We start from the raw sequence: 14,150 nt of genomic DNA, 5'->3' as shown, positions 1-14,150 counted from the left end.
AGTATGAAAAATAATGTATTGTATTGTATTGTATTATAGGTCTCCTCCCAACAATGAAAGAACTTCAGATCCTCCTAATAAAGCATTTCGCCTGATAAACGACCTCATACTTTAGGGGGCAACTGTTATAGAAATTTTTGTGCCTTACAGCTATAAGCATGAAATGTCCATAATCTAAGGGATCCAAAGTCCCTAAACATGTTGTTCCTACCCCTAGAGGAACAAGGCTAACAAACCACATCAATTCACAGAAGTTCTCCACCAGAAACTGCTCAAAAACAAGTCAATTCAGGATCAATTCAGAGGCTCCACTAGCTGTCTGCGCTGAAATGCAGAGATTGCACTGGCTAGGTGCACTGCAACGCAGGTAGAAGCACTACCAGGGTGCGCTAAGCGGGAAGTGACAAATGGAAAGTTCATTCAACGAGGTGGAAAGACCCTGGAAGCTTCCAGAATCTTCTCCAATGACACTTGCCTCAAGGAATTCGACTAGTGATGAGTAAGAGGCTCTTAGTCTCCAAGTGGAAGAAAGAACTGACAGAGGGAGAGGACACTAGTCAGATCTCAAGCTGACTCATCCTCTCTCCAAACATCTATATATGGATCTCTCCTCCATGAGATCTGGAGGCTCGAATTTTGTTATTGCAAAGAATTGCTGTTGGTTTGAAACTGGAATCATTGGGTGCTTAATGCTTTGAAGGAAGGTGAAGATAGGAATTTCATTTGCTGGGAAGGAGATGCTGGATTGGAGCCCTCTTGGTTGTATCTCCTCCTGAACCTTGTTATTCATCAATAAAGCTATCTTGGTTTCTCCTATATACTGATGTATCTTTGATGTATGATTGCATTAGTATGTTTAGTTTGTTTCTAATCCTGAACTAGTTATGAATATGAATCTATGTCTTTGTGTAGTGTTCTCTTCTTGTGATCTTGCAGGAACCTGTTGAAGCTGGGCGAGCGAGAAAGCAAGTAGCTGGGAACTCCCAAAGAGAAGAGAAACCGGATCGAGGGACAAACGGAAGACACCAGTTAGTCCATCCATCTCTCTTCATTCTTAATTCATAAAGGAAGAATACTAGAATAGCTGTTTCTGTTTGTTGCTAAGGCATTGTCACACCTTAGGTGGATAGGATCGTCCTGCATAGGCATTTTTCCCCACAACAAAGGGGCACCCCAAGCTTATTATAGCCCCAACCAATCTACTCCTATGCCTTCCTGGGGTCCCCCTTCTCCAAGCCATCAAAGATGTACCGATATACAACAAATTGGTTAAGGAAAAGTGTTTCAAACACCTAGGCAGGAGAAAGAGGGATGCTTCAACCATCAATGTCTTAGGACAACTGTCTGACCTTATGTTAGGACAAGTCATCTGCCCAAAGTATCTAGATCCTGGGAGTCCTGTAGTAGATGTCCACATCAATGGCACCATCATACCTCACACCTTGATTGATTTGGTGGCTGCTATTAATGTGATGACCAAGGATACCATGCTCAAACTCAACCTTCAGGGTTCCTTGAGGAAGACCTCGACAGTCTTGCAACTAGCAGATTGCTCCACCGTGACTCCCGAAGGGATTGTGGAGGATGTCTTGGTCTCTGTTGACTCTTGGGAATACCCTGCAGATTTCTTGGTTCTGCAGCCAAAGGCAAAACTTACTGGATATCCTCTTATTTTGGGAAGACCTTGGTTAGCCACTGTAGATGCTTACATAAGTTTCCATGCAGGAAACATGACCATCAAAAATGGTCCGATGTCCAAGCATCTAGTCCTATACCCTCCCGCCCAACCCTCCTTAGAGCATGACTTACCACTTTGGTTGGAGGAAGGAGAAGAGGATGAGGTGTACTCAGCACCTTTGTGCACCTTGGACACCACTAGAAGAGACCCCCCAACCGAGGATGACTTGATTGAGACCTTGATCCAGAATCCACCTCCCAGTGCACTATCCTTAGAGAAATTGGTGGAGGATGCCCAAGCCAGCACCTTAGTGGACCTTTGTGCAACTAACCCTGTCACTCCCAGAGTCAAGAATGTGGAGTTCGGCCCTGAGAGACCGTTGAAGATCAGCTCCTCCCTATCTCCTTCCCAGGAAAAGGAGCTGTGTAGCCTGCTGGCTAGTCATCTAGATGCTTTTGCTTGGAGCTATAAGGAGATGAAAGGAGTCCATCCTTCGGTCTGTACCCATCACATTTACATCAAAGAGGATTGTAAACCGGTTAGGCAACCCCAGAGGAGAATGAATCCAGCCCTTAAGGACATTGTCAAGGAAGAATTGCAAAAACTGTTGGATGCCGGATTCATTTACCCCATCTCAGATAGTGAATGGGTGTCCCCTCTGGTGTTGGTTCCCAAGAAAAATGGGAAGTGGAGAATCTGTGTGGACTACCGAGAACTGAACAAAGCTACCAAGAAAGACCATTTCCCTCTACCTTTCATAGATCAAGTGTTGGATGGACTGGCAGGAAAGAAGTTCTTCTCTTTCCTAGATGGGTTTAGCGGGTACAACCAAATCCAAATTAGCCCGGAAGACCAAGATAAGACCACCTTTACTTGTCCTTGGGGTACCTTTGCCTACCGAGTTCTTCCCTTTGGGCTATGCAATGCTCCTGCCACCTTCCAGAGAGCTGTCTTGAGCATCTTCTCGGAGCTAGTCCATGATGCGGTGGAAATCTATATGGATGACTTCACTCCTTATGGGTCCAACTTCCAGGAAGCATTGTCCAATCTGGGAAAAGTCCTAACCAAATGCATTGAGATGAAACTGTCCCTTAGTCCTGAAAAATGTGAATTCTTGATGATTGAATGGACCGTGCTAGGCCATACTATTTCTTGCCAAGGGTTACAAGTGGATCCTAACAAAATTGCTCTCATCAAGAAGGTTCCACCTCCACAAAAGGTAAGGGATGTTCATAGTTTCTTAGGATTAGCAGGGTATTACAGGAGATTCATTAAAGACTTCAGAAAGCTAGCCTCGCCATTGTTTGGGCTGTTGGCAAAAGATGTGGAGTTTAAATGGACTGACGATTGTCAGAGGGCTCTGAATGAATTAAAGGACAAGTTGGTGTCTGCCCCAATCTTGAGAGGTCCAAACTGGGCCCTACCGTTCCACATCCACACTGATGCCTCAAAAAAAGCCATAGGGGTAGCCTTGGGACAATTTGAACAAAAACTTCCATATGCCATTTACTTTGTTAGCGAAAACTTATCCAAAGCTGAACTGAATTACACTGTAACGGAGAAAGAATTCTTGGCTGTGGTCCATGCACTGAACAAGTACCAACATTATATCACTGGCTATCAAACATTTGTACATACGGATCATGCTGCAATTAGATATTTAATGAATAAACCAGATGTGAATGCTCGTATTATTAGATGGTTACTTCTTTTGCAGCAGTTTGATTTGACCATTGATGACAAACCAGGTAAAGAAAATGTTGTTGCTGACTTTTTATCTAGATTGGATTTATCTGCAGATGAGGATGGAACATTAGATGACTAGATGCCTGATGAACATCTGTTTGCTATTTCAGTACTCTCTCCATGGTTTGCTGATATAGAAAACTACCTTGTTTCAGCACAGTTCCCTCCGCACCTATCTTCAAGAGAGAAGAGCAGAATCATCAGAAAAAGTGCCTCATTTACTTGGATCGGGGGCAACCTGTTCAAGCTTGGCCCTGATCAGATCTTAAGGCGTTGTGTAAAGGAGGAGGAAGTCTTTGATATCCTCCTCACCTGTCATGATAGGCCTTGTGGAGGACATTTTGCAGCAAAGAGGACTGCCTTCAAAATCCTGCAGGCAGGCTACTATTGGCCCACACTTAATCAAGATGTCAGAAGGTATATCAGCCAATGTGACCAATGCCAAAGAATGGGGAAACCGACTCAAAGGGATGAGATGCCTCTCCAACCTCAAGTGACTCTTGAGCCATTTGAGAAGTGGGGTATGGACTTTGTGGGTCCAATCAACCCTCCTTCGAGGCAAAGGTCTTACATCATTGTATGCACTGACTACCTGACAAAGTGGGCAGAAACTAAGGCAATCAAAGCAGCAACAGAAGAAAAGGTGGCTGAGTTCTTAAGAGAGAACATCTTCTACAAATTTAGCTACCCAAGAGAGCTGGTCACCGATCAAGGGAGCCAGTTCACATCCAACCTAATTGAAGACCTACTAGCTCATCACAAAATCAAGCATAGGACTTCCACCCCCTATCATCCTCAGGAAAATGGGCAAGTGGAAGTCACCAACAAATCATTGGAAGGGATTTTGACTAAGGTGGTGAGCAACAGTAGGAAAGATTGGGCAGATCGCTTGGTTGAGGCCACATGGGCTTACAACACCACCTGGAAGACCACAACCGGCTTCACACCTTATGAGCTGGTCTATGGGAAGAAAGCTTTGCCGTCCATTGAATTTGAATACAACACTTTGAGGATGGCAGCTCAGCTGGACCTAGATCTCAGCCAACCTCAAGTGACTCTTGAGCCATTTGAGAAGTGGGGTATGGACTTTGTGGGTCCAATCAACCCTCCTTCGAGGCAAAGGTCTTACATCATTGTATGCACTGACTACCTGACAAAGTGGGTAGAAACTAAGGCAATCAAAGCAGCAACAGAAGAAAAGGTGGCTGAGTTCTTAAGAGAGAACATCTTCTACAAATTTAGCTACCCAAGAGAGCTGGTCACCGATCAAGGGAGCCAGTTTTACAACTGAATGGACTGGACGAGCACCGAATGCAGGCCCTCCTTCACTCAGAAGTGGTTCAACTTCAGAGAAAGGTGTGGCATGACCAACACCTCAATGACAAGCAATTCCAGCCAGGAGATTGGGCACTGTTGTATGACTCCAGGCACAAAGATTTCAAGGGAAAGCTGAGAACCAGATGGCTGGGGCCCTATGCAGTGGAAAAATGTCATGACAATGGATCTGTTCTTATTCGGACCATTGATGAGGAAGCCATCCCCATGCTTGTCAATGGGCATCGACTAAATATCTACAGGAAACCTCTCTCAAGACAAGAGTTCATTAAAACTATGGAGAAGTCAGTGCTGGTCATAGAGAAGGGTTCTGCCTCTGCTTTGGGCATACCCTGAAAGATCTAAAAAAAAAAAAAGTAATAAAGATCCTTGGGTGAAAACCTTTCTGAGGCTCCCAAGGCAGGTGGTAGGGGTGAAAACCTCATTGAGGCGCCCCTATTGTCTTTCAAAAAAAAAAAAAAAGAGATTTGAAAAAGATCCTTGAGTGAAAACCTCTCTGAGGCGCTTAAGGCAGATGGCAAGGGTGAAAACCTCATTGAGGCGCCCCTGTTATCTTTCAAAAAAAAAAAAGAGAAAAAAAAGAAAAAAACAATAAGCAAAAGAAGACAGGGACAACAAGTTATAATGTGGAAATGCATGCAGGTTGCAGGTGTTCTATGAAGGAGAGGAGGTCTCTCAACTCAAAGTCAAGGATCCTTATCATGCTGCCAGGAGACCTCACCAGCACCTCCTCCAAGAATACTCATCTTCTCCAAGGTATGGGCACGATTTCATCACAGCTTAGTCTTCTACAGGAAGTTACAGACTTTCTACAGGAAGTACAGACTTTCTACAGGAAATTCTGTATTTCTACAGGAAACTTCCTGTAGAAGTTTTGGACGGCCCATAACTGATCATATGAGGAGATCTAACGACCAAGGTTCGGCATGGACGCATGCAAGCTACCAGTTTCTCCCTCACACACTGCTGTCACCTCTTTCTACCACCCCTGTCAACATGCACTGAAGATACCTGCACATTCAAAGAAGATCATTGAGTTATCAAGGGAAAGCAATTTTTAAATGAAAAGACGCTAAGATGCCATGCCATACCCATCCCAGCTATCCATGAGCTCTGTGAGCGTGATCGTGAGGCCACTGTCTTCGTCGTGTAGCATGCACCCGAGGAGGAAGAACTGCTACAGGACATCCTGCAGGAGTCCCGTAGCAGTTAAGCCAGCTAGAGTGCACACCATTCAAGCACCTGCAACATGCAATGAAAACGCAAGCACATGCAACCGAATCATAAGATTCATCGTCAGCGGCCTGTGAACCTACGAGCCTGTGCAATCAAGTAGCAGCAAACAAATCGAGTCATCGTCGTCCAAGAGCCTGAGAAATCGTGTCGCGGCCGCACAGGTAAGTGCCTCGACCCTTTCTTACGTCGAATTGCATGAATTTTACTTTGAAAATGTTTGCAAGTGTGAAGTGAATGGGTTGAGCGGTTGTATGGCCAATCGACTGGCCACGTCGACCAGTTAGATGGTCTAGTCGGATGGTAAACGGTGGTCGTGGCAAAAGGAACGGGCAGTGCACACGTGGGAGCCATCCAGTAGGGGAGAAATAAGTTGTAACAGAAATGACGGCGGTGGATCTGCGGGGAATGATGCGGTAGTAAGGGAACTTGCAGAAGAATGATGGAGTGACGTCGTCCAACGGTCCGGCAGGGACAACTCACCCCCGCGCCACGGATTCCGCCGGATTCAAATCTAATCGGCTAGATTGCCACCCCATGCATTTATCATTCGCCGTTTGAAAGTCGAGTGAGCATCCGGATTCCTCTGAAGCTTGACACTCCAAGTCTTCGGCTGTTCGAACGCCTGTTAAGCAGCACCAGGAGCGCAGACCCACTGCAGTATCCTCTAGAATTCGTGCGCTGCTTCTACAGGAAAGCTGTTTCTACAGGAAATTGGGTTCCTCACGTCAAAAGGTGGCAGATTAAAAAGGTAAGCCTGAAACCTTCCATGCAATTGGTTTTGAGGGTGGCAGAATCGACGTCTACAGTCTGGTCGTAAAATTTTTTTTGCAAAGTATTGTCTGTCGTTGCATGAATTGTCATTCTACAGGATGTCAGTATAATTAAGCTGTGTTAAGGTCCTCGGGAGATAAGTTTCGTGAATTGTATGCATGACAGAGGCGTAATTCTATGCTCTATCCCAGTAGGCCAATTTTCTTCCGCATTCGCCACCTCCAGCTAATGCAGCAGTTTTTCACCATGCCGGGTGGGTTCATTAGAAGGGAACCAACCGATTCAACAAAGTTAAGAGAGAATCCTGAGGTGGTGGAGCTATTCACGCAAGCGCAATGGATGTCGTTCTGCGACAAGTTGCAAGGCTATGACGATGAGGTGGCAGAGGATTTTTTGCAAGCTCTGAAACCGAAATCCAAAACATTGGCCACCGTTAACTTCAGGGGTTTGAGTCTCAGACTCACCCCACAATTCATCAGCCGAGTTACTGAGCTCCCAATGGGATTACCATGGGATAAAGAAGAAAGGAAATTGGGCCAACAGGCTAAGAAAGAATTCTTTCCACCAGAGGAGGAATTCTCAGAAGATAAAAATGGGGTTCGTAGAACCAGTTTGCTGCCACTGTGGAGTGAAGTTAGCCTCCAGATTATGAAATACATCACCTGCGAAGGTCGTTTTAGCATTGTATACGGGTACCATTTTCGGTTACTCACGGAATTAAGGCACCAGATGGACCTACCTGTAGAAAACAAACTGAGTATCCCCTACTTTCTACTACAGTCTATGATTGAATGTGCCACTAAGCTGAAAGAAGGCACACGAGACCAGGTAGCCCACCATGGACTCATTAAACTCCTCGTGGAGGATGCGCTCCACACATACAAGGTTCCTCTCTCATGGGAAGCCTTCAGAAATTTGACCAAGGATGGTGACATAAAGATGTTGACCGAGGAGCTCAGTTCATCTAGCAGTGAGGAGAAAGAGTCAGTGCCCGCAGGGAAGAAAGAAAAAGGCTAGAAGACCACGACCACGGAGCAGAAGAAAAAGCAAGAGAAGAAACAAGAGAAAAAGGGTGCCAAAGAGAAGGATGACACACCCATTTTGACGGCTAGAGAGAAAAGATTACAAAGCAGAGTGGACAAGGCTGAGCAGGTCCACATCAGCAAAGGCACCTCGTCAGCACCCGCAACCAAGTCAAAAAGTAAAACACCCTCAGCAAAGCAATCTAAAGTGGTGCCACCTGTCTCTACTGGAAAACCGAAACCGGCTTCTACAGGAAGGCCGAAATTAGCTGAAAAAGGGCCTTCTACAGGAAGCCCGAAATTAACTAAAACAGGGTCTTCTATAGGAAGCCCTGAAAAAGCGAAACCCAAGGAGAAGAAAGCTGACATTCTTGCAAGGGAGGCAGTAGCTGTGCTGGCTGCCCTCAGCACACCTCCCAAGCCAAAGGAGAAGAGAAAGAGGGAGACCCCTATATATTTTAAAGCTAGGAGAAGTGTGAGAATAAAGACGGGCAAGCCACAGCCTCCGTCCAGCAGCCCAATCACTATAGATGATGCCCCTACTTCGCCCAAGGAGAGGTCCCCCTCACGGATATCAGTCACCTATGAGAGGGGGAGCCCGAAGGAAACTACTTGGAAAGAAAGGTTAGACCAATTGACTACAAAAGCTCGGCTACAGGATGCTGAGGATGCTCTACAGGAAACCTTAGCCAGGCTTAAAGAAACAGAGAGAATGGAAGGAGAAGCACCCTTATCACCACCAAGGGAGGGAAAAGTAGAACCACCAAGAGAAGTAGAAAAAGAGCACATTCCAGAGCCTAGACCTCAGCCAAGTCTGAGTTCATATTACAACTTCTTAGAGGCTGGCAAAATTATACCTCGGAAATTCACTGTGCCACTGTTCTTTGCATTGGAGGAAGAGAGAGTACGTACGCACACGTGGATGAAAATAGCCAAGTCAAAGGGTGTGGCGGACATAGGCCCCTTGCAAGAGCAACTTAAGGAGGCCAGGAGTGAATTAGCCATGGCTAAGCACGTGGCAAATTGCCAAAGAGTGTTCCTACAGGAAGAAAACGAAAAGCTTAGATTGTAGCTACAGGAGCTGAGGACAGGAACAGGTACACCCTCCAATGACACCACAGCAGAACAGAAAGGCAAAAATGAACTACAAACCGATATTGGGGAGCCAACCTTGCATCTACAGGAAGCAGAACAACAAGCACAAATTGAGGTGCAAGCTCTCAGACAACAGCTGCAGTAGAAAGAGGCACAATTGGCCTGCATGGCCAGTCGGGCCATGGATGCTATACAATGCAGACAGCCGGCCAAATCCTATGGCCTGTACCTGAAAGACCAATGGCTACAATTTCAAATCAATACCTTGGTGCAAAGAGGTATCTCTCAGCTCCAAGACCTGCAGCAATTCACTGAAGTATGCAGTACTAGTTCATCAGAGGATAAGGCCAAATTAGCGAAGTTCTACCTCCATAATTTGGCCCTGCCTAATGTAATTTCATGGGATCCCAATACGGCCTTAGGAGATATGCAATTAATGGCATTTGCCTCATGGTTGAACCATGAGGAAAAAAGAGCAGCAGAAGCCAAAGCGGTCATGAACCGGGAGTTGAATGAGCCATTGCTAATTCGAGCAGAACCAGGGGATCCAGTTGCATTAATCTCAGCACACCAGCACTTGTCCACTGACCCTCAAGCTTCATTGAGATATATGGATCAGTAGGCCCAAGCCATAGCGCATTTTTAGGACATGGAGAGACTGTTAGGAGACAACGTTGTCCAAGCTTGCACCCGCAGATGGAATACATTGGCCCACAGTCTGAAAATCAGAGAGTATCATACCCCAACTCGGATGAGGGAAGCTCTAGTACGAGTGGCCCTCTATAAGAAATCCATGCAAAACCTCCAGGCCAGCTGGATTGGCCTCAAACTAAGCCCACCACTGCTGCTAGGATTAATGGAGGGAAGCACAGAGAAGGATGATAATGAACAATGGGAAGAGGTGAACAGAAAGGCTGGGTTTCATATCAGCAAGGAGGACACTACTACAGAGGCTTGGGATGTAAGGGTGGCAGTAAAGGCAATGAAGGATGAGGAGTTGGACTAGTTGCTCAAGGATGAGCAAATATTTTAGCTGGGGGGTGATGATGAGCCCCAAATTTTGGTAACATTTTGGGCTCATTTGGCCTACTTACCTTGCTCAACCCTTCATTTTTCATCACTTATGCATCATTTCTTAGTATATTCATGTTATTTGTAGGAAGGAGGGCAGTCACTATGCCTAGGTGGCTAATACATGTTTATTTCAGGTTTTTTGACTTTAAATGGAGAAAAACCACGCAGATGAAGGCAAGGAGACAGCCAAGGTGGCATTGCGGTTTTGTAGGAAGGTTGTCCACAGCCTTGAATGACCTTCCTCGTGATCTCCACCCCAACTCCGAGCTCCAACAGCTATCACCACCGAGCTAGAAGGCAGCCAACGGATTCTAAAGGAACAACAGTTTACTTTTAGTTGGTCAGCCAAGCCCCACTAATTTAGGAGGCCAGCTTGGCCCTCATAATGTATAAATATTAAGGTTGTAGCCTTCGACGGAGACTTTTGAACCTTTGTTGCAAATTCTGAAGTACGAGCTACAGCTCTGCTTTGCTCTTTGTAAGCCATTTTTGGCATGTTGTTAGACTTTTGACTATGATCTTTAATAAAAGGCAGGCAGATTTGAGTTCAATTCTGAGTTCTTAGAGGAGCTATAGCTCTCAGGTTTGGGCCCAACCTGAGAGAAATATGCCTCCTTTCTTTGTATTGTTACTTGTCTTTCTCTCAACATTATATTTCTTGTCCTTTACATGAACTTAGAAACACAGTTTGCTGATTCAGATTTCTTGGTGTGGTTACATAGGTTAGTGTTATGAAAAAATTTGCTTTCAATAGTTTAGATTAGAGTAAGGAGATTAGAGTGATCAGATCTCCAAAAAAGGGTTGATTGCACACTCACTTCCACCTCTGTTTAGAGATTGGGATTGCAGCCCGTGCCACCCACCAAAAACACAGTTTTACATGTTCATTCAAGCTTTAATGTAATATTTTCAGTTGTAGAAGTGTCCATGCATTCAGATCTTGTGGAATAACTCTTCGTTTTAGCGCCATGCACGATTTCCCTTTAACTTACATTGTTTTTCTTTGGTTTCTAATAAAACAGTTAGAGTAGGTTGATGACATTTCGGTTATATTCAAGACAGAGGTGATTTGTTTCATTTACATTGCGCAACACCACTCTACCATTTCCTTATTCTTCTCAGCCGTGCCTAAGCCATCTACTTACCTCCCTGCTAGATCATTTGCCCACCAACTCTTCTATCATCCACGCTGTTTTATCTTTTCGGCCTTCCATTGCCTCTACCCTCCTATCGACCAACCAGCTTTACACACCCCCTCTCCATCTCATCTCTCTGTCCATAAGCCATCACAAGCTCCCCTCTCATCCTCCCTATCTACCCATACAGCTCATTCACCCCTCCATCACCCAAAACTCCGATTGCAGAATATCCTGTAGAAGTTAGCAGACTTCTTGTAGAAATCCCAAGCTTCCTGTAGGATCCCCTGCAGACATCCTGTAGAAGCTTGCAAACACAGTTGCCAGGCATCTGAACGTTGTGAACTCCTGTGGAATGAAGTTAGGGATCCCCTGGAACCTCTCAGAGTCCTCCTGACCTTTTCCAACCCCTGCACAGTCAAGACCCAGTAAGAAGCACAGTCATAATAACCCCAACAACTTGAGCAAAAATACAAAAACATGTTCTCTTCAGATGAAAGTAGTTTAAACACATGCATCTCATCCCAATAGGAGTAATGGCATCATTGTTAGAAGTTGCATTCCCACCATTGCATCGTAAGGATTAAGTTGGTCAAAATAGGGTTTACTATGGTTTCTATGTTTTGTTGGCTTTCAGCTCATTCTTGCAAAGTAGGATAATTCCCTTTGAGATAGCATTCGTTCATCACTTAAAAAGCTTCTTCTGCAAACATATAGAAATTGGGTTGAGCCCTAGCGGACTTGTGCCAGCTGACTAAGTGACAGTTGCGACAAGAGCTAGTACTTGTGCATACAGCACCGTCGCTTCCAAGTTTGTTACGAACTACCAGGTTGATAAAATTAGAGAAGGAAGCTCTAGGAGTTGTAGCATTATTGCTACAATACTGGAGCCCACCAGTATCCATGTGTTATTGAATTTAAATGGGGCTTTTGGTTTCGGTCGTGGCCCAAATATCTCTAGATATATGGGGGAATGATCAGATATACCCCCTGAACCTACCCATTGCTTATAATGGTGAAATTGCTGAAGCAGAGGGCCCTTCATCAAGAATCTATCCAGTCTGCGAGCTAAAGCTACCGAGCCCACCCTTCTGTTCCTCCAAGTGGGGTGAGGCTTCTGCATGGGGACGTCAATGAAGTTTTTCTGATCCAAAATGTTCCTCATGAATTTTGTGATGGCATCCACCTGTGCCGAGGACCCCCATGATTCAATGAACCCCAAAGAAAAATTTAGATCCCCCCCCAGAATAGTGTGATCTTGGGCCAATAGTGAAAGATTAAGGAGATGCCTCCAAAAAGTCTCCCTCTGGTGACAGGGACCATAAACGTTCAAGATTATGAGAGATTTTCCAAGCTCCGATGAAAAGATATCAATACCCAAGAACCCCAGTCCACCCCAAGCTGCATCAATTCTGATGGTTCTGAGATTGTAGCCGATAGCCAAACCCCCTGATCATCCAATAGCATCGGTTGCCATGAATTTCCATTTTGGGGCTAGGGCTTGTAAGGAGAGGGTAACGTTCTTAGCCAGACCTAGAGTCTCCTGAAGTAGAATAATGTCAGGTTGTTCTACCTCGAAGAGCCTCTGTAGGGCTAGTTTTTTGGGGGGACTAGCCAAACCCCTGCAATTGAAAGATAAGCATTTCATGGGGGAACACTTCTCGGGGTTGGAATTGCTCTAAGGACCCCTTCAAGTGTAGATTGACGACCTGATGCTACCTCTGCCCCAGCCCGTCTGATAGCTTTTGAGAGTTCGGTTTTCCTGCCTCTGGTGGTCATAGGTCCCGTCCCTGATTGGATGATACCCAACCCCACCTGACTACCTGGTAGATCAGCTTTGTGCGCACGGGATCGAAGTGCATAAGGATGGGAGGTTGATTTACGGGGAGATGACTGCGAGGTAAATGAGGAAGAGGGTGGAAAGGAAGGCTGAACCGAAGAAATAGTCGGGGGAGGGAATGATATGATGTAGTGTGCAGATGATACATGAGCTTTTGATGTAACCAAAATCGATGAAGTATCAAGTGAATAGGGAGATAGGGTTAGAGAGGTACCCGAGACCTGAGCAGCCCTTGCTGCTGCTCGAGCCCTGGTCATCGGCGGGGAGGACGATCCGAATCCATTCTTTCCTGATTTCTGCAGAGTAGCTTGAGGAGAGACCTGTGAGACAAGAGGGGACCCTGAGGCTATCGCGTTATAACAGGGGAGGCACCTCTGGATGGGATTGGAGTAATCTTAGGTGACTCCTCCTATTTTTTATTGAGCGGACAATCCTTGAACAGGTGCCCCACCTGATGGCATCGATTGTAGCGAAACGGGACACCTTCGTAGTCCAGGATCTGTATTCTGTTGTATTTGCCCCAATGCAGTGTGATCTTTTCTTCCAACCCTTCTCGTGTGTCCAGGTGAACGAGCACACGAGCAAGTGTATGCTTCTTTGATTCCACAAACGTGCGGTCATGGTCCAGGTATGTGCCAAGCGCATTACCAATCCTTATGAGTACATCCTCGTTCCAGTATTGTAGCGGTAAACCCGGCAATCGAACCCACAGGGGTCCCGCCCCAATCTGTTCACGCTCAGGGTCAAAAAGGGGACTCCACCTCTTGAGCCAGACTGGTGCCATTTCGATGTGCCAATACTTTGCCAGAACCAAGTCCGTGTAGATTTCTTTTTCGAAATGAAGAGAGAACCATCCACGGGGGAGAACATGGACATCCGGCAATTCTTTTAGCAGACCACCCCAGATCTCCTTTACCCATAGCGTCAATCTATTGGCTGAGTATGCCCACCCTCGCACATGTCCTACCAGGATGGTACGAGCCATAACTGCCACTTCCCCGATGGCTGATTTTTCTCGAAACCTTATGTTAATGTCCTTTGACGTCACCTTGATGCACCTGGATTTCCGCTTCTTGGTGCGAGGAGCCAAGGGATGATCCACAAGGGGTTCTGTGTCCCCTCAGGAGATGTGGATTTTGTGGCTTTTACTTGAACCGCCGAGGTTTCAAAACAGCCGGACGACCGAAACCCAGACACAGGGGGTGCTTGTGATCCAG

At 45.8% G+C, this 14,150-nt stretch overlaps 1 protein-coding gene across 1 annotated transcript; it reads right to left on the bottom strand.

Annotated features, from left to right (window-relative positions):
* Nucleotides 1-13,342: 13,342 nt before the first annotated feature.
* On the bottom strand, nucleotides 13,343-13,918 carry LOC149241498 (uncharacterized). The gene has a single exon (XM_089370566.1). It carries the CDS (start codon nucleotides 13,916-13,918, stop codon nucleotides 13,343-13,345), a length of 576 nt encoding a protein of 191 aa, XP_089226692.1.
* Nucleotides 13,919-14,150: the final 232 nt, after the last annotated feature.

This window comes from Pinus tabuliformis, chromosome 8 (genome assembly GCF_031772625.1).
Source record: "Pinus tabuliformis cultivar Carrire ecotype Pingquan chromosome 8, CPIR1, whole genome shotgun sequence".
Classification (NCBI taxonomy): domain Eukaryota; kingdom Viridiplantae; phylum Streptophyta; class Pinopsida; order Pinales; family Pinaceae; genus Pinus; species Pinus tabuliformis.
The sequence above is the reverse complement of the archived record's forward strand: the minus strand, read 5'-3'. Positions and strand labels throughout refer to the sequence as shown.

Coding starts and splice junctions, on each gene's coding strand:
- LOC149241498 (XM_089370566.1), bottom strand. CDS start 13,918: ATGGCTCGTACCATCCTGGTAGGACATGTGCGAGGGTGGGCATACTCA.